Raw genomic sequence first — 21,253 nt, forward strand, 5'->3', positions numbered from 1 at the left:
TTAGGATTGTATTGATGATTTTGCCCCCTTGCTCTATCTGTGGCCATGTCAGTGCTCAATGAATTGATCCACTAGAACGGAAATATTAGCTCTTCTTTCTAGGTTTACTCTTATGTTAAAAACCAGAGAGATGTTAGCTTCCTGAAGCCCTCTTATTTCATTACTCTGTTTTTTAGACCAACAGTAAGTTAGTTATTGACACTATTGAGACTTACTTTTTTAATTAATTTTTTGCAGGAAATGAAATAAACCAGAAAGTATTTCTGATTTTGTGTTTCATTTGTTCCTTTTTATTGCTTTATTTTTGGGTTGGTTTTTTTTTGTTTGTTTGTTTTTTCCATTTTCAATAAGCTCTTAATGAAAAGTACTTGGGTTGTTTTAAACAAACAGTTCTATAGCAGATGATCTATTTCTGATTTAATTTATCAGCTCTTTGTAAAGTGAAACCTGGATTCAGCTTAGCAAACAGGAAGGTGTGGTGGCTCAAATGTGGGGTAGCAAACTGTGGAGAAGATTATAGTTTATGAACTGTTTTATAACTAAAAGCCACAGCAAACATACACCCCATTTCCTGTATAATTACAATTAATTTAACATACAAGGTGTTCAAAATTAGTCAGTTTAATCAAAGAAGCATGAAATGACATAATTTAGTTTTACGCTTTTTTAATTCTTTAGGAAGTATTATCCTACCTTTGTTTAAAAGAAAACAAGTGGAGGGTTTTTAGATAAAATTCAACACCCTGGGGAGCTATAAACCCTTAGCCAAAATCACTAGGAATGAAGTTTGCTCATCTGTAGTGGCCGTGGTATAAATTGCCTTTATTTCATTGCAAGCATCAAGCACCACACGTAGGATGTGCTGCTATAGAAAACTTCATAAATTATCCCCCATTGTAGCAAATCTGTCTTGCTGCCCTTTTATTCTCATTTGAAACTTTTAAAGATCACCTAAACCTTGGCAAGTTTATGCAAAGCCCTCAAGAACACTTGGTTTTCAGTTCCTTTTTGTCCCCTTTTCAGTTCAGGTGATAATCCAATTTATTGAAACAATGCTTTGTAGAAAGAATAATTTCTTATTACTTCTGTGCATCACCTGCATTCAAGTGTCAGCCTTAGCACAGGAGTGTGGAGAATTATTTAAAATGAGCCACTGAAAGATTTCCTGAGCTCAGTGAAATTACTGAGGGGATGGAGAGCATAGAAAACCCTCCATCCACATCCACAAATATGTGCATAGAAGGGCAGGGCAAAAAGCTGTGTTCTTTGGCATTTAATTTCCTGATTTAATAAACCGGGAGGCTCAGCAGGTGTGATTTCTTTTGACCAGAAGCTTGTTTGCATCCAGCTCAGAGGGCTCAGGCTTGGCATGACCCCAGCCACCTGCTGTTGAGATGGAAATGGCAGGTACTGAGAGTAGTTCCTCTTCTCTTTGCAATATTCGGTTGTGTTTGCCCTTAGAGTGGAGATGCTGCATTCCCAGGGCAGCCCAGGTCACTGTCACTGCCAGGGCATGCGCTGGTGGCAGATTGGAGCCCTTCCTCCCTGTCAGCAAAGCTGGCACTCAGCAGCCCCCAGTCTCTACCTTGGCACTAAATCTGCTGTGCCTGAAGGCAGCTGTGCCTGTGCCTGGGGTCACTTGTCTCTTGGACATTGACAGTTTGGTGAACTGCTGTGTTTGTGCTTTGCTCTCTGATGCCTGGCATGACTTCACCCTCCCTGAGCCTTTTTGGTCAGAATCCCAGCTAAGTCATCTTGTATCCATTTCTTTTGTCAGCCCATGTAGGAACACATTACAAGTGATTCCGCCTATAAGTGGAATGAGTCTGGTTCTCCTCCAGTAATTGTTGTCAAGAAGCTCTCCTTTTGCATGATACTCTGTCAGGGATGATGTTCTGTGCCTAAAATTGCTCTTTTTCACAGACATGGAGATCAGTTCTTTCAGCCAGTTGTTCTAAGGGAATGTTTTCATCATTTTGTTACCAACACATAGTTGTTCCACTCTTTTGTTTTACCCTGTATTTCCATGCTCCCTTTGGGTTATGTTTAAAGTTAAAATCATATTTTATTAAATTCTGATGCTGAGATGGGATTGGTTCTGCTGAAGACTTCTTTGAGGTGGTTTTTGCCCATCTGTTTTACTGCTCTGCTGCAGTAATGAGAATTTATTGACTCCAAAATGTTGTTTGGTAAGTGGCAGTTTGGTAAAGCAATAGCATACCCTATAGCCCTGCAGCTACTTCTTGGTGTTCTATTTCTGCATTGTTTTTTATCCTTTTGCATCCTTTCTTTATTTTTTTGTTCCCAGTACTCACTGTTTATGTTTTCTTGTGTGTGTGTATGTGTGTTTTGGGTTTTTTAGTTTGTTTAGTTGTTTTTTTTTTTGGGGGGGGGGGGTGTTAGGATTACAAATCTTTTCCTTTAGTGCTTTGCTTTTTTTAGCTAAAACTCACGTATAGTTTGTGCAGTTTTTATCTCACAAAGGCAATTGTCCCATTTGCAGTTTAAGTCCCATTTTTGCTTAGGATGCCTCCATTTTTACTTGTTTCCAAGTTTTCTTGTTTCCATCCACTGCCTCAAATCTGTGCTAGGTTTTCCTTTGCAACTTTCCACAAGTATTCCTCTGTATTCCATTTTGTGTCTGACTGTCCATTGCTGCGTTCTGTTTACAGCTGATATTCCTCCTTTTTATCTTCAGTTTGATAATGGAAACATCATGGCTACTGCTGACATCTGTTCCCATGCCCTTGGTCTGGACAGGTGATCTGACTTGCCAGCTGATGGCAGTGTGGCCAGACTGCTTTTTTTGACTTTTCCCCTTGTGAACTCTGTGTTTCCTGAAGGCATTTTGAGGAAGGGAAGCAATGTTTCTGAGAGTTAAGTTGAACACTAAGCACAAATCAAAATTAGTGACTTGGGGTTTGGTTTTTTTTTTTGCTTTTCCTGATACCAAACTCTCATTTGCCTTTTCTACTTTTTGGTTGTCACATCTTTAATACCAACATCTTCTGTTGAGAGGAATAACTTGTATTTTGATATTCTGGCAATCACATTTTGGAGTGTGTACAGCTGTACAAACCATTTGTCATGTTGCTCTGTCACAGCACAGCTCTGTGATTGACAGCTTCGTGAGGCTGATGAGAGATGTGTTGGTTAATAGATTTTTTAACTGGATAAATGTTATTCCTCAGAGATTCTGTATGGTGAACATTATTCCCATTGAATTAATATCTTCCCTTTAGCTCGAGGGGATGAGTTGTATTTTTCCCCTGCTTCCAGCCCTTCTGTTGTGCCCTGTGCTCTCACCAGTGTGCAGGAATGGGAGATTATAATTGACCACAGCTCTCAATATTCAGAGAGCTTCATCTAAAAAACGCAGCTCTTGCATTTCAGCAGCCAGTGCTGACGTGCTGCCTTGCTGCTGGACTTGGGCTTTGAGTGGCCTAGTGTGGTTTTGACAGGGGTTTTGATCCACTCAGGGCTTCTTTTTTTGGTTCTTACTTGAAGAAACGTTGCACTTCTGCAGGGAATGGAGCTGGCAAACCATCACATCCCCTCTGGCCTTGGGATGCAACAAAAGCAGTGGAATAAATAGACCCCACATCTGTCAATGCAAACCATCTTTGTTTCATTGTAGTTCTTATGTGTTTGTCTTGTTCTTTATCATTAAACTATCCCAATTTTGTGATTTTTTTTTTTTTTGGTATTAAGTTGTTGAAGATTAGAAAAAGTTGACCAGCTTTTCTGACTCGGCTTCTGTTTCATTTCCTTGTAGTCACCGTGCCATGTACATCTAATAAATTCTTACTTATTTAATAACTAAAGCAATCTGTGTGTAGATTCTGCTGGCTTCATTGGAAGCATAAATAATCACTTTTCTCATTAGTTCCACTTATCTAAATCTGAGACATTTTCGTAGCAAGTTATTTGGTTATCGATTTGCTTTTTACATCATTGATCTCAATTCATTATAAATTACTAATGGGATCAATATTTATTACAATAAATGCATTTTTGTTTCTTGTGAATTACTAGAAGAGCAAGGGCTGTTAATACATTGTAAAATTACTAGTTTCAAAGTGTTTCCATTTATTATGCTGTTGAGGACTCTAAAATATTGTAGCCAGGGTAGTAAAAATACAGTAGTGGTGTAGTTATCAGATAACTAATTTTAAAACAAGTTTTTGAGCTATTCCACCAAAAAGAATTCCTCACTGTCTTGCCAGTCCAGTGAAGGTGGTCAAACTCTTATGTCCTGGCCTCATGCTTTAAATGGATGTGCCATTGTCAGATTTGTGGAAAGCAAAATATTTCAGCAGATAAATATTGTGTATGACCAGTGCAATGTGCATAAACACCATAAAAAGATTTTTTTTCCATTGAAATCTATTCTGAAGAAATTAGAAATTATTTATAATTTTTCCAGTTTAGCATATATTTGGAGATTAGAAATACACACCATTATCTGCAGTGTTATCAATGACAGATAGAACACAAGCATAGACTGAACAAAATTGAACATGTTGAATTCTCAAGGTGCACTGAACCCAGCAGACTTAAAGCGTGGACAGAAGTTACTGGTTTGTATTTTCAAAAGCAAAACAAAGCCATACAAGTCCAAAATTAGTTTGTTTCATGCAAGAAATACTTTCCTGGGGGAAAAAACCAAAACCATGTAATTTCAAAAATATATTTGTTTTTTCCTATTTGAATAACATTTCCTATATTCTTTCAGAATGTGTGGATAATGTGTGGATCATGTTAAGTTCACAACATACCTTGGAACTGATAATTTTGAGAGTTGAAATTTTACTGTAAACTACTGATGTTTGAACCTGACCTTTGTATTGAAGTTTGAATCCATGTAAGAGTCATGGGGAAAGTGAGGTTCAGAAGGAACATGGTAATTTAAAATGGCTCAGTTGGTGTTGTAACTAATGGGATGTTTGTGAAGGAAAATACTCTTCATAATCAACTTTCTGTTTCCCCCTCTCCTTCCCTTCAACGTCTAAAACCTCCCAACTTTTCATTTTATATTTTACCTTGAAATATAAAATACCTGAGGAGAATGAAAACTATCTCCTCTCCAGCTTTATTTGTGAAAAAATCTAATATCTCACGTGCATGCATTTGCTCTGATGAATATATAAAAAGGTCTGGCTGACTGTAGTGTTTGCTCAGTTAAAAACAGTTGTAAATTGAAAGTCCTTCATGTCCTGGTTGTACTTTTTACTACTGAAAATTTTTGCCACATACTATTGCAGCAGCTAAGAAGACACTGTGAACACAGAAAATATTGTGATGTCTGCCTTTGAATTTGGTCCTCAAATTTCAGAATTGAATTATTCAAATGAATTTATTATGTGATTTGTGCCTGTGGGATCAGAGATCATTTTCAGCTGTATGCAGAACTCTGCCAGGATAAACACGTTTAGTTGTAAATGACAAACTAACATTTTCTTATGGATGGCCTCAGGACTTTAAAAAGATGCCAACAGATAGTGTGGATAAAGTTAAATGAAATACTTCACTCTTTATTGAACATCAATCTTATTTTTACTCCTACTTTATGTACAGTTACAATGGGGGAGTACCAAAGGCCTTCAGAAGAGGCCTCAAGAGTGGTTACTGACATTACTACTGCAGTAACTCATAGAACTGTACTGAGAAAAAAAGATATATATCCATCAACATTTTTCTTTGGCCCTTGTGCAATCCCTGCATCCCATATTGAATCACGAGGGGACAGAGAACCGGAAAGGATTTTCAAGGTTTTCACATCCTCTGTTGCTTCACAGTTCTCTCTGTTCCTCCCACAAACTTACCCTAAGATAAATGTAGCAAAAAATGAATTAGAATTATTGCCTAAATACCGTTTTTGGGTACAGTTCTTGTGGATCAAACTGATTGTCATATCAGAACATCCCAGAATCAAATGGATAGTTAAACATCTTGTAACATCCCCTTTTGAACAGGCTTTCCACGAAGGTCCCCTCTCTCTGAAGAACGTGGTCTCTGATATTTTGTGGAAAGACTTGAAACATCCTGTGTTTCCACAGTGCTTGGGCATTGGTTATTATAAATGCACATTTAAAATACAATTCTGTTGATAAATGTTTTGGCATGGAATCTGTAGATTTATTGTGTGTGTTTCTAGCTATTTGTTGCATTTGTAAATTGTAGACCGTAAGGTATTATTTAAATATTTTTTCATTAATTAATCTTTTAAAAAATAATTTCTTTGCAGAAATGCATTAGATTTAACCCAGAAGCTTCAGTGTGGGTTGCAAAGCAACGGATTTTGTGCACTTTGAATCAGAGTTTGAAAGATGTCCTGAATTACGGACTGTTCCAGCCTGCAAGTAACGGTAGAGATGGGAAGTTTTTGGATGAGGAGCGACTCCTGAGGGAATACCCACAGCCTGTGAACAAGGGAGTGCCTTCACTTGAGGTATTTGTGTTTGCAGCAGCAGGGAAGCAGTTGCTGGATCACCAGCCTTTGCTTTCTCCCCAAGAGAAGATCTTTCTGTCTCAGTGAAGCCTTTTTTTGCCCATCTGGTTCTCTCTGTGCCATCCTGCAGAGTGCACAGATTTCCCCTGTCTGTCTCCTGGGAAAGCAGGAAGGGAGGAGAGGCTGTGGATGTGGAGCAGTCGTGTGTATGCACTGGAATTTCCCCTCTGTTGTTCTTGCAGCTGGGAATAAACTGGGCAGAACTGTTATGGCACTGGAAAAATATGGAGCAGAGCCAGACCATGCAGAGACACTATAGCAGGAAACTGGGGCATGAAACTGGTGTTTAATTAATTTTGGTGTTGCCTGTGTGGGGGTACTTCAACCACTAATAATGTGCAGTTAATAAACTTACTCCGCTATACCACAAATCCAAGAGAAAAGAACCAGGGCCCTGAGAAAGCTTCAAGTTTTACATTTTCTAGCAGTTTATTTCAGAGATTCAATCCTTGATGTTCATATTACAGCTGCAAACAAATTAAATACCCAGTTAAATGTTGAGTTTTTAAAATTTTTTTTCCTGTCACGTTGTTTCCTGAATGTTCACTGTTTGCACAATTCTCACTGTTGAGTTGAAAGTGTGAGAAGCTGGTGTTAAAGCCTCGTTCAGTGCAGTCCCCTTGTCCAACAGAAATGCTGCATTCTTTGAATTCTGCATAGGACAATTAGTAAATTATAGTAGTAAATTTTATTAGTAGTAAATTATAACTGTGGAACCCCTCCCATGATTTTTGATGCTGTAGCCAGAGAGTAGAAATTGCTCAGGGTAAAATGTGAGTTTCAGCAAAAAAAAAAAAGAGACAATCCTCTGAAGCTCATTCACAAAACCAGACCTGTTCCACATCAAGACAACTATTCCCATGTTTGTAAAGTTCCTCCTACACTGATTTTTCAGGAATCCTTTTTTTTTTTTTTTGTAATTTCAGAAATGCTAAACCGATATTTTGAAATGTGTATTTTTTTATTTAACATGCTTTCCCAGTTCTTTCTGCCTGAGACTGTAAATGAAAATGCCTGGAAATCCTCAGGGACAAGCTCTTTTCAGTGTAATTTTTGCTTAAATGAACTGTAAAATTATGATATCGGTATGTTAAGCAGACTGCTGATTATTGGTGAATAGTCAAAATGAAATACCAACCCTTTTTTTTTGTTTGTTTTGCCTAAATCACATAATTGTGGATGATACTTTCTGATAAGGTCAAAAAATTATGAGTTCCAAGTTTTAAAATTTATTCTTCTTTTCCTCCCTCAGTTTCGATACAAGAAAAGAGTGTACAAACAATTCAACCTGGATGAAAAGCAGCTGGCCAAGCTCCATACCAAGGTATTCCCAACTTCTGGGAGAATTTACCAATTGTCTGCTGAGCAAAGTAGTGTGAGAAACTGGAAATAAGGAGGAGTTCATTACCAGATGCTGAAAAACAAACAGCGTGTGCTGCCAGTGTGTGAATTGTAATGTGGAAATGTTTTTCCACAGAAAAGTTCCCATGCTTGAATCTTCCATATATGTATAAATATAAATTGATCTCAGAGGCTTTTCCAACCTAATTGATTCTGTGATTCTGTGATATAAATGTAATTTTAACTGAACCTTCCTTTGTAAATCCAGTGTGCTTTCAACATGCTGCAGAAATGTAGATCTGGGACTACTTTGCAGATTAGAATAACAATAATAATGATCACTACACATCAGACTAATTTCTTACTGAATGAATCACTCATTTTTCCCTCAAAAGTGTAAAAACAAGACTCTCTTACATTGACTTTTGAGCTTTATAAACCATATATTTTATGTTCTCAGTATAAAGTCATTCTCCAGGAATGTGTGTTAACTAATTTCAGTGCTGTCAATGGATGTTGACATCAACTGACAGAATATTTCACTTTTAGTCAAAATTCTTAGATTTAAAATCAGAGGATGATTCATTTGTCACTCTTTGTTTCAGGCTAATTTGAGAAAATTCATGGATCATGTCCACCATCTCTCTGTGGAAAAAATGACCAAGATGTTGGACCGAGGACTGGACCCCAACTATCATGACCTGGAAAGTGGAGGTCAGAACAATAAAACTAATACCTTGAGTTTGTTAACAATTAAAGTTATTACAAGGTTGAATTTCACACATCCTTTCTGTTGCCTTCAGAACTCGGGGCTAATGGCATCTGTGTGGTTTTGCTGTCCAGAGGAGATAATTGAAAATTTATGATTTTCTTTGAACAGCATTTTTAACTTGACATTTTTTAAAGCAAACGTTCTTTATTGCATAATTTTGCTCACCTTTTTCCAAGTACATGCTGTGTTTGTTTTTTTCTCCAGAAACACCCCTAACTTTGGCAGCTCAGCTTGACAACACAGTAGAAGTGATAAAAGCTCTGAAAAATGGAGGAGCACATTTAGACTTCCGAGCCAAAGATGGAATGACAGCTCTGCACAAAGCAGCGAGGGCCAAGAACCAAGTAGCCCTCAAGGTAAATGCTTTAAATACCAAAAGATATATTACCTTATTTAAAAAGATACATAAAGGAGAATGTTTTCAGTTAATTACTGTATTGTCCTCTGTGGATCCTTTAATATGTCCTTGTGCTTTCTTGTGACTTTCAAATCTTAGGATTTGCTTTCAATAAAAGGCCTTTTCACTTTGGATTTTTTTTCTTTTTTTTTTTTTTGATAGGAAGAAAAAGGGGTGAAATTTAAGCTTATCCATTGATACATTGGGAAAGAACTGTCAGAAAAAATAGGAATAGAGTTATTGTCATCTCTTTGAAATCAAATGCCCGTAGCCTGGATTACATATTCTATTTTAACACAGCCTCTTCTGTTTTCTTTTGTATTTTAACAAGTATTCTTAAACCACTGATTAAGCCTTAAGTTCATGGCTTTTGCTCATTTGCTTTTGACAGATATTCAAATTGCATGACATTTTTGATAAAGCACCTTGTAGCTGAAGAGGTGAATGTGCTGCAAAGGTGATGTAGTATTTGCAGGATTGAGATATGGGAACTTAGGAAGAGGATGGAAATTGGACTCATTGCCACTCATTCTTTCTGCACTATCCTCAGACATTCCTTTAGATCCCAGTTCTTCCAAGGTCATTTGTTCATTTAAAAATATCTTGCTTAAAATGGGCTGGGGCACAAATTAACAGCTGACAAATAGGTGAGCAAGGAGTATATATCAAGTATCAACCTTGAAGTGCCTCCAGAATATATTTTTCACAGTCTGTGATTCCTTTTAGACTCTCTTGGAGCTGGGAGCATCTCCCAACTACAAGGACAGCTGTGGGCTGACCCCGCTGTACCACACGGCTGTGGTGGGAGGGGATCCCTACTGCTGTGAGCTCCTGCTCCATGAACACGCCACAGTCAGCTGCAAAGACGAGAATGGATGGCAAGAAATCCATCAGGTGGGAAAGATTATTCTTTGCTTGGAGCTGAACTTGTATGAGGGAATGTGCCATGTTTGTTCTGTGGTTCAGCACCATTTTGAAGGCCCTTTGGGTACGTTTTAGTCCATGCATTTAAGAATGGAATTTCTTTCCGTTTCATCTTTTCCTGGTTTTGGGGTCTTGTTTGTTTGTGGTTTTTTGGGTGCTTTGGTATTATTTATTTATTTATTTATTTATTCACTATGCATCCTGCTGTGGCGAATTAGAAGTGGAAACTGTTCCAGTGGAGTTCTGTAACTTTGAAATCCTACGGTTACTGTGGATTTTGCTGCAGAAATTGCACTGGTTGTATTTATGTCATGGACTCTTGAGGTTTAACATCTGTTTTAGTCGCACTTCAGTAAAAGAGTGTAGCTTTTTGTTAGATGCCAGTGTTGGTATCCTTGGCAGTGCTTCTTGTGTATGTGTCAGACTACTTTCTGCTTTGTCTCTGGTGAACTTTACAGGAAGATTTGTGTTCGGGATCCTGCTGCTGGGATCCCTCAGTGTGTTGCACTGATGGATAGTAAAGTCTTACAAACTCACAGTTTGAGTCAGTTTTCACTCCTTCTTTGTGTGAAAACTGGGTTCCTAATACTTTTCCTCTTGGTGTTTGAGTTCTGCTTTCCTCTCTTACATACTCGGTGTGTGGCTGAAGTGATAGTGTGCTCCATAATGAAAAAATATTTTTTAAAAGTAATCTTCTGAGATTCGTAAAAACTTATATATTTGAACTCTTGTCTTCTCCAGAAACATCTAAATATTATACAGCAGTTGTGTACGAATGCTTTATTAATTTCTCTTTCCATAATGATAAACTCAGTAATTTACAAAGTTTAAAGATTGTAGTAATCCCAGTGTCATTGCAGCTACTTTATGCCTTTTTCTCGGTATGGATGAGTTTGAGTAATCATAAAAAATCTGAAGATACAGACAAGAATTCCCTATTTTTAAAATCCAGCCTCATACACATAAGGCCATCATTTCTTGTAATAAAACAGAGCTTTCCAAACCCACTGTACTGGTTGTAATCCTAAATAAAACAAAGTTTACACCTGGATTAGGGGCAATCTGTTTTCAGTAATCAATAATCCAAGCATTTCTCAATGAATTAAGGATGGTGATATGATACAGTCCCATATGTTGTTGTCTGTGTGCAGAAGCTGAAGTTACCTTGCATGGTAAGGAAATAATTGCTAGCAAATGTAGTTTTCATTTTGCTAACACAATCTTTAGCTTTTGGAGATAAGTCTCTGGGTTACCCTTATAGTAAAGGGGAAAGGTGGCAGTTCATGTTGGGCCAGGATAGTGATAATAAGGATATCTTCTGGAAATACCTGCCTCTCTCTGGACTGGGAGCCCTGATCTGTCACAGATTTAATTTGTGCACTGACAGTACACTTAATTTTTCTCATCCAAATTGTAGATTCGTTCCAGGTGTGTCAGTTTATACCTCCCACTGGATTCAACAGTAAATAGGTACCTGAGACAGACTCAACAGCTTTCTATACCTCTTTCTCTTACCCTAAATTCTGTATTATATAGGAATGATGATGATCTGAGATGGTGTGAACTTAAAAATATTAGGAATTGGGAGGTGCTCTGTCAGTGTGCCAGAGAGAAGAAGATAGTCAAGTAAATGAGGCTGCTGAGTAGAAATACTGAGATTTTTCTCAAACTTATTTGCTGATCAGGAAAGTTTCCAATTGCAGTGAAATCTTAGAGGCTTATTTCCAAGTATTGGGGGTCTAACTTTTTATTTGTGTGACAGATAAAGTGACCCCTGAAGATTTTTCCCTCTCTTGCGTCAATGCCATGTGTATGCTATGTGCCTAGTTGACATCACAGAACCAGGAATGTTGTTACTTGAACTTTGGCCAGATTTCCACAAATAGAAGGAAGAAGCTTTGGAAATCTGACCATCTTCAGTGCCATCTACTGGGCAACATTCTGAGGAGTAGCAGGACCAAAAAACTCTTCTGTCCATTGCTTTTCACATTTGAATCATAACTATCAGTGGATAAAAAGTTCCAAACGTAGTATTTCCTTGATCCCTTAAATTAACATTCCCCAAATAAGCAGATGTAGGTTGTAAAATAACCAAAATATCAATGTCTGACCAGGCCTGCAGGTACGGACACGTGCAGCACCTGGAGCACCTCCTGTTCTATGGCGCGGACATGTGCGCCCAGAACGCCTCTGGAAACACGGCCCTGCACATCTGCGCCCTCTACAACCAGGTGAGAGCTGGGCAGAGCCCCACTGCCCTCCTCCAGGGACACAAAGGTTCCCTGTGGCAGCTGAGAGGTCATGGAACCGTAGAATCACAGGGTGGTTTGCACTGGAAGGGACCTTGATGATCATGTTGTTCCAAGCCTTCCACTGGACGAGGGTGCTCCAATCCCTGTCCAACCTGGCCTTGGGCAATTCCAGGAACTGGGCAGCCACAGCTTCTCTGGGCAAGTCGTTCCAGTTCCTCACAGGGAAGAATTTTATCTTTCAGTTTTCTTTCAGTTTGAACCCATTCCCCCTTGTCCTGGCACTCAGGCTCCTGTAAATAGTCCCGCTCCATCTCTCCTGTAAGTTCCCTTTAGAGAAGCAACTCAGGGGAAAGATGGGGCAACAACTGCTGTGCTTGGGGTCCCCTCTGCTTGGCCAAGGGGGGAGGAATGTCTTGCTTTGAGGGAAGGTGAGTGCAGTCCCACTGGAAACCAGTACTGTGAGAGAACAGCACACAGCCAGAAAGAAAAGGCCTAATTGAGGCACAAATGCTAAAACTTCCATGTCCGTCCCCAAAAACAGAGGCTCGGAGAGTTTTCTATTGAAAAAGTTTACTAGTTTGATGTTAGGTTTTCCTGAGATGCAGTTGTCTCACTTTTAATGAATGCATTTGTGATAAATATCCCATTGTTATTGATCTACAGAGGCAAGTTACAGTTAGGAGCAACCTGTTATTTTCAGTTTGATTTACTTAATATGCAGTGAAGTGTTTCAGGTTTTAAAAAGCAGTCTTAGGAACTAGAAAGAATGTAATTAAAAACAGTTCTCTTAGTGTTTTATTCACTGATTACAAATAAAGCTGCTCATCCTAGGTAGCCAGAAATACATATTAAATAGAAAATAAAACAATATGTTCTACCAGCTTTGGTTGTTTTGGTTTTTGTTTGGTTGGTTGTTTTTTTGTATCATAGCTAAATATTTGTTTCCTATACAGAATTTATCGCTAGTCTGCTGGAATTTAAGGTAGAATTAAGTAAGAAATAATTAGAAAATACCTTGGAAATGTCTCTGTAGTTTATACAGAAGATTCTTTGCTGTTTACAACTTGCGTAGTCATTTACAAATAATGGAATGATTTAATTTTATAGCATTTTATGTTCTCAGGAATGAGATGAGGATGGAATGAGTTTTACAGCTATGTTAAAATGCAGCACATATAATATTACATTGAATTAGGAAAGCACAAGATGTGACTGTAAATAGTGAAACATCTGTTAAAGCATCTGCTTCTTAGTTGATTGCCATCTTAAATTTTTCCTGAAGTCTTTTAAAGACAGATTCCTCAATGAGGTCTAAAATACGCTCAACCTCTTTAAAAAAAAAAAAAAGAATTTTGGGGATAATTTGGCATTTTTCAAGACTACTGACAGAACAAAAATTTTGCATTTACGCTTCACATCAAGATCTTAACAAGTATAATTGAAGCATTTCTATTGAAAATTATTTTAAAATAATAATTCTAACCCCATTTATTTCACTTTTCCTGAGTAAGAATTTCAAAGCCCAGACCATAACACACATATGAACTTAAATTCCCAAATTTTTTTTAGTAACTGTTTTATTGCAGTGGCGATAGTTGTTTACAAGACCATACATTTGTAGCAAAGGTTAAGCAGTACGAGATCTTCCTTAGACTAATTAATAATTAATTAATGTAATTCTAATAATGAATTGGAATAATCCCATGGTGTGATAGTATTTCCCACATAGGGATGTGTTTTCCTGACCTCAGTGGAAGAAATTGTTCTGTGGAAGATTTTGAGACTCCAACTGAAACCGCATCTACAAATTTGGAAATATTTTCACAGTCATTAACTTGGCTTTGTGAATGGAATTTTAACACCTTGTCTCTGCAGTCATCCTTCTGTTTCCCTTAGTCGAGTGTATGTGGGAATAAAAAGTGTTTTCATAAGGCTTTGGGAAGCATAACCTACTTTTTTAGTGTACTTTTTTTGAATTGGAAGTCGTTATTTGTTCGTGTGGAAGGAATGGTGCTGGCCTCTTCTGGCTGGAGAGGACGGGAAAGACATCACTGTCCTCGTTACCTCCAGGTTCCTGTAGATGGAGTCGTTACCCATTTGATTTTGCCTTCCAGTCTTCCCTGGGGAAGTTTCTTGGGATACTTCCTGGATGCAGTCTGTTTTCCTGAGTGTAAGCTCAGTCCTGATCTGAGTAAACCCCTGGTTTTGAGAGTTATTTCATGGCCTTGCAGTATCTCAGTGCATCTTATGCCTCTGTATTTTGCAGACAAAAATTCTGGGATGAAATAAACCCTCTTCCACTCAGAGGATTGGATTCTAAATGACAATTATTGCTATATTAAATCATGTAATTAGCTCTCAGACAACCAATTGAATCTAATCTGCTCCCAAGCAAACAGTTCTCTGTGAAATTCTTGTTAATCTTATGAAGTCTAAAAAGCTACTACATATTCAGTTTGTGATACAAGAAATGAACAATACTAAGTTCCCAGTATCAGAAGTTATTAGGTTGTCAGAGCACATGCAAAAGGACTTCTGGCATTTCTAGGCAGCACCCTCACAACAGAGAGCTCTAAAATGTGGAATTTCCATTGAATTAGTAACAGAAAAGTAATCAAAATAATGTTTTTTTTGCTTATTCTTCCTGGTTTTTTCTCCTTGATGCTCAGCAGATGGGTACAACACAAAAAGGAGAGAGGATGAAGCTAAAAATGCTTCTGTTTGTTTGAGAAGAATAAAAAAAAAAAATAAGCAAATGAAACTTGAAAAAAAAAGGTGGTTTTTTTGTTTGTTTGTTTTTTTTAATCTTGAGCAACTCTGTGGCTTGTGGCAAAACTTTACTAATCAAAACTATTTAATTAATAAATCCCTTTACATGTTTTTGTTTTGTTGAAGACAGATCAGTTAAATTTATAGAGAGTTTTTAAATATGTAATTATTTTGGTTTTGTAAAGTTGAACTGTTTATTCTCATGATCAAATGAATAATCAGGCAATAATTGCAGTATATTTCTCAGTATAATTATTTACATCCTCAAGTTCTTGATCGAAGTTGGGCATTGATCACCCTGTATTTAGAGATACAGAGAGCACACCTAGGGTGCAGATTTCAGTGCAAGCAAAGGAGACTATTTCAGTTAATTATATATAATTAAAAAATTATTGTTAACATACCATCTTGAGACAGGATCTGTTCTGTTATTTCAGTCAGAAACTTCCTTTCCAGGTAACTTAGGGCAGCCCTGTGATGAAGGAAACTTAATGAGATGAAGAATACAGTGTTGGAAATCAGAAAATACAATGACAGAAATTATTTCCAATCATAATTGTTGCACATTAACCTGTGACTCAGAGTCTGGTAAATAAGCTTCATTTCTGTCACTGAAATAGCTGAACTATGGGATTGTTTTGTCTGACTGCAAATTTGCTGCTCAAAGTGCAAGGTGGCACATCAAAATACCTCATTAGGTAGAACCCAGTAACACAACATGTCAGGAAATCCAGAAAGCACAACAAAATGGAAAGCAACATTTATGGGGAGGAAATACAGAACATTTTGAAATGGGAATTGGTTTGCAGGGGGTCCCAAGAGGAACATTAAAGATGGCAGATGGGAAATAAAGTCTATACAAGAATCAGCCAGAATTCTGGGAACCCAGTCAGAGCCACAGGGGATTTCCACCAGATTGTGGTCAGTCATGTTTGATGGCAAGTGGAAATTACTGACTCAAACAATACAGTATAAAAATAATTCTTTTTTTTTTAAAGACATTTTCTTTGCACATTTTCTTAGTTTGGAGGGTCTGAAGCCCAACTTTTCTTTTTTCAGAAGGGCTGTGTTTGGTTTGCACTATAACTCTTAGTATTTTTTAGGGGAAAAGAGGGACAGTAAGACAGGTCAGTGCAGTGTGCAGAGAGAGATCAAATAATTTCAGGTGTATTCAAAAAATAATCACACATAAAATTTTAAAACTAAAGATATGTTGAAGAAAACCCCAAGAAAACAAGTGGTAAAAATGCTTTGCTTAATTTCTAGCAGCAGGGAAGGATATAACTCATCCCAGGAACTGCTTGCTGCACTGTTTTTCCTACAGAATAGGCAAAAACCTATTTTGGAGTCAAATTTCATTTCGAAATAACATATTTTCTACGAAGTCTGATTTGTCAGATACAGAATTTTCTCAGTACAGTTTCTCAAAAATTTAATAAGATGTTTGCCTCTTCCATTTCTCCACAAATTTTTTACACTTACATGTTGTTTCTAGTCTGATACACTGCAAAGCACCTGAAGCCCTGTTATATTTAAAATACTATTTTAACAACTGAAGTTGTCAGATTATTTGTTTTATGTAATTTATTTGTATTTTATTTAATTAGTCTTTTATGACTATATATATACTTTATATGACTATATACCAAACAGCAACACGTCTCACAGCCTCTTAGTAGTCATAATTTTTACCTGAAGACCCTTATTTACGTGAAGACCCTTACTAACAAGTTTCCTTTTCTCTCATTTTCAGGAGAGCTGTGCAAGAGTCCTGCTGTTCGGGGAGCCAACAAGGAGATCAAGAATTACAACAGCCAGTCTCCATTTCAGGTAAAAAACCCGAATACTCCTCTCCCCCCTGAAATATTTGGAAGATAATTCTGTGCAGACTTGGTTTTGTGGAGAATTTACAGTGCCCAAGGCTGGAAACAATTGTAGAGTGAGAGAACTCTCCTTTTGAAAACTTTGGCTTTCTGTAGTGCAGTAAGTATGTCCTGGAATAGTTAGGTCTGAGAGGAAAACCCACTCTTAGCAGGTGTGGTGGCACTGTTAATGAATTTGAGGATTACGTGACAAAGCACGGAATCTTTGGTGTTTTGTGGTTCGATTGCCTTGCTCTGTGTTTATCTCCAGTCCCATCTAAGACAGATTCAAGATTCCATATGAGAGGGATCCAAGAACTGACTGGGCAGCTTGGCATCTGCTGAGTTAACCAGAAAAAACCTCTGACTCCCTCGGAGGCGAGGCCAAAGTTGGGCCTTAGCTGGGCTGAGTTTCACAGATAGGATTAATTTAATGCACTGACAGAGGCTGAAGTTGCCATCTATTATATCCAAAATAAAATGAAATCTTCCTTTGGATTAGCCAATTACTAGACCTTTTCCCCCCACTATTTTCTTATATTAAAGTACTTTCAGAAAGCTTAATTAAGAATCCAAATGGAAGAGAATTGTTTGTCCAAAGGGTTGTCAGGAATGGCTGACACCCCTAAGCCCTTACTTCTGAAGCAGGATTAATTAGCCTGGATTTCAGGGAAACATTCATAATGCAAACTGACGTGTGAGAAATAGGGATGGAAGCTGGAATGTTTCACAAAAAAACAAAACAAAAAAACAAAACAAAAAACCCCAAACCAACCAAACAAATAAACAAACAAAAAAAAACAGAAAAAAATTTTTTCCAGTTACCAAAAGTCAGTGATTCTGGATGAATGAAATAGTTGGAATAACTATATTCATGTGGGTCTCTGAGTTGACTCCTCCAAGTTTATGTGTAGATAACACCTCTGATTTACAGCCTTTTAAAAACCCCAGATATTTCTGTATCAGTTTAATTATCTCCCTGTTTTGAAGGTTTTCCAGACCCAAGTTTTACATCACAAGAGCTCAAGAGTTCCTCTTGCAAATCCCAGCCAGATCATGGTTTACTTTTGGGACCATCTTCCCCACACTGGGGAAACAGTGCATTAGTAATTTAATTTTAGGCACCATTTTTTGGACTACTAATAGTTTGCCATCTAAATATATGTCAAGCACAATTCAGTAAGTACTGGATAATGCTTATCACTGCACCTCAGAATTATGGAGTGATCAAAAAGTGGAATAAGAGAAAACCTTAATTATTGGAGGGATGGGTTCAGAGTTATCTCTTGGATTGTTTTATTTTATTGCCTTACGTCTTTGAGATTAAATGTTCTTTTTGTTTTAGGATTTTTTGGGACAGGGTAAATAGCACATCAAAGGATTTCCATTTGTCTTCTTTGTGCTGACTGCTGTAAAATTCCTCTATTTCCCCTTAGAACAGAAAGATACAGAGGGAAAAGGCAGAAAAGAAAATATTTGTGAAAGCTGTTGCTGATGGTGGTAGGGCATCAAGAAGTGAGGGATGGCTACCAACAACTAATAATGGAGTGAGCATGGGAGACAGAAGAAATAATAAGTGAACTATGTCCTGTCCATATGGAATGAAATATTTTGTTATTATTTAATATTTGTTACACTTCTGTTTCTTGTGCTTTTGACTGGTTGCTCTTCCTCTGATATGGACAGAAGCCCTGACATTTAGGTTGGCTTTTTTTACCCTTTGTGGATCCACATATTTGTAAAAAGGAAATTACTTCCCATCTTTTCCTTCTTTGGAGTCTTCCTTTTGGGTGTAGTGGGTTTCAGTTCTGGTTTTCCTGAGTGGGGTGCACAGAGGGAACCCTGACTCCAGCACGGTGTTCAAACAGCCTCAGAATTAATTCTCTGCCATCTGTCTGTTGCTGACCCAGCCGATCAAACAGCACGAGTGGAGCTGTTATAAAATTATGCAGAATCCCCTTGAGTTAATAGGATTTTGCATACTAAAAATGTTTGCTCATGTAATCAGGAGCGAGAAACACCGAGGCATCTCATATGTACATAATGAGAGCAGTTGTAGCTGCAGCATCTATTCCTCTGAGTAACCCCCATCATGCTCTTTTCTCAGCAATCTGAAGGGATGGTTCTTTCTGAATTGCTGCTTGGGAAAAATGATGATATGAAAACTGTGCTGTTCTGTAAACCTAAAGGATCCAGCATGGAGAAGTTTGTGTGCTGCTTGCAAAGCCTGCCAAGGCTTTGTTTCGATGAGAATGAGCAGCAGAGTTTGGATCAGGCATCAGTGTCCAATGAATGTGGTGTGGGTTTGCCACCAAAAAAATAGATGTGCACAGGTGTTCACTCCTCATTAAAACAAGCATGGCCGTGCCAGATCATATGGAAGGAAAACTGATGTGGGCTGAACTCTGTGCCACTTAGCTCAGGGATCCCACACGGTGCACTCACCTCTGCTGAATCTCGCTGAAATTTTGCCTTTTCAAGGCAGAGTTAGTGTTGGAATGGCATCGCCAGGTGTTGAGGGCATGAAAAAGCTTGTCTGTATTTCCCAGTTCAGCACCTAAGCTTTGTTAGCTGCCTCTGCAGGAATGTGTTTCATTCTGACTGAATGTTGGAGGCCATTAAGTCAGTAATCAGTTCATGGCACCCACTGCTGAAAGTCTGCAGAACGAGTCAGCAGAAATTTTTCTGTATGTTTGTTTTATTGTATGGTCTTCCCTCTGCTAATAAGTATTAATATTTGTATGGATGTGGAGTGAACGTGCTTCCTCCATCCTTCCTGAACGTGTTCCAAGTAAATCAGGGCAATTCCTGCATCACCATCCTTAGTGAAAGTGTGAGAATTTTTCACTTGCTGTCCATTTTGCTGATTGCCTAATTAGAGCTAAGATGAAACCTGTGCCACTATATTGCCAGTTCTGTTTATTAATCACTTATTCATCCCATCTTGGCTGGGTAATCTAAGTACCTTACATATTATTTTATTAGTAAAACCTCCTCAAAGATCCTTTCAGAAAAGCCACTATATTCTATCACTGTCCATAGCTACTTAGTTTTCCACACATTACATGTGCTCCTAATGTAAAATAAGTTTGTTGTCTATCTGGCAAATCGTTAAGCCAGTAACTCAGAAATCTCATTTTTGCAGTGTTTACAAGCTGTTGTAATTCTGGTTTGTGAGTTAAAATGAACATACACCTTGTTGACCATATTTTTCCTTTTTCTTTTAGTGAGCAGCAGCTCTATATGAATAATTCATATATTTTCATGTGGGCTATAGAGCACTGTTTTAGCCAATAGCTCTAATAATTAGTGGTTTTTAAAGCAAATATGTTAAAATATACAGAACTATACTGAGGTGGCATCTTTTAGTGGCAGGGTTGCACTTGAGAGTAATTTTTACCTCAGATGTACCTTATTATTGCCCTTTGCTGTCCCAAACCAGCATGAAAAATCAATGTGCTTACATTAGGTAGATGGCAGGAGGAGCAGCAACCTTCTGCAGGTAGAATTGTTCCTTTCAGCGTGTTGGCTGCACGTCTATTTTCAGTTGCTCATGTTTTTGCCAGCTTTGAATCATTTGAGATGGAATGTTTCGTGCCTGGTGTCTTAGGCGACATTGTTCGGATAAAAACAAAATGATTCAGCCGTTTCAGAGCCTGGGTGAGGGAAAACATGTGTTGTTTTGCTCCTGCTGGAAAGCTCTGCTGACCCACCTCTCCTTGTGCCATCCCCCCGTTGTGTTTTGTGGTGGTGTTTGCTTTTGTTTTCTTTAATTGCCCTGCGCTCTGTCGGTGTTCTTGTGAAATCCTGGCATTGGGAACTGGTTTGAGTCTGACTCAAACACAGGGGCTCTAAAACCAGACTCCAGATTTGGAAGCTGAGCTACCTTGGGGGGGGAGAATAGACAGACACAACTGGGAATGGATAAGTCAGTGAGGAACAGGGAGATAGGAGAGACAACACAAGACTGGCTGGGAGCCCAAGCCCAGAAAAGGTGAGTGAACGGAGCAAGGTGAAGGCTGATAGATGGTCTTGTGGGGAAAATCCCTGTCTATTGAATTTATGGCGATCAAAAAGAATCCACAGAACAAAGAGAATAACTATGTAAGTAGGAAAATTTAATAGCAACACTCTGCCTTTAGTCAGACTATAGGCTTTCTCTATCAGCTTTTGTCCTGATTTGAGTCAAATAACGCAATTTAATCATGCTTACTTTGGTTGGTTTATTTTTAAAATCTATACAAGTGACTGTCCCAGTGCAAACCATGGAATTTTCCATTAAAAATAAAAGGTATGCGGGCATGTATATATGTAGACATACTTAACACAATAATAATAAAGAGGGCTCTCATGGTGATATATCCAGACACAATGTTTAATTATTATATGGTTTCTTATCCCTTACCTTGAAGTGTTATTTATAGA

At 38.0% G+C, this 21,253-nt stretch overlaps 1 protein-coding gene across 1 annotated transcript in view; it reads left to right on the forward strand.

Moving 5' to 3' along the window:
* The window catches only part of SHANK2 (SH3 and multiple ankyrin repeat domains 2), a 297,119-nt gene that overhangs the window by 37,256 nt on the left and 238,610 nt on the right, over window positions 1-21,253 (forward strand). The window contains 8 exon segments of the mRNA XM_050334887.1: window positions 6,248-6,451; window positions 7,764-7,835; window positions 8,458-8,566; window positions 8,829-8,980; window positions 9,748-9,915; window positions 12,060-12,176; window positions 16,720-16,741; window positions 16,744-16,796. Coding sequence (XP_050190844.1) covers window positions 6,248-6,451; window positions 7,764-7,835; window positions 8,458-8,566; window positions 8,829-8,980; window positions 9,748-9,915; window positions 12,060-12,176; window positions 16,720-16,741; window positions 16,744-16,796 — 897 coding nt within the window.

The sequence above is a fragment of the Myiozetetes cayanensis genome, unplaced genomic scaffold, assembly GCF_022539395.1.
Source record: "Myiozetetes cayanensis isolate MyiCay16 unplaced genomic scaffold, myiCay2020 scf6-25, whole genome shotgun sequence".
In the NCBI taxonomy this organism is placed as follows: Eukaryota; Metazoa; Chordata; class Aves; order Passeriformes; family Tyrannidae; genus Myiozetetes; species Myiozetetes cayanensis.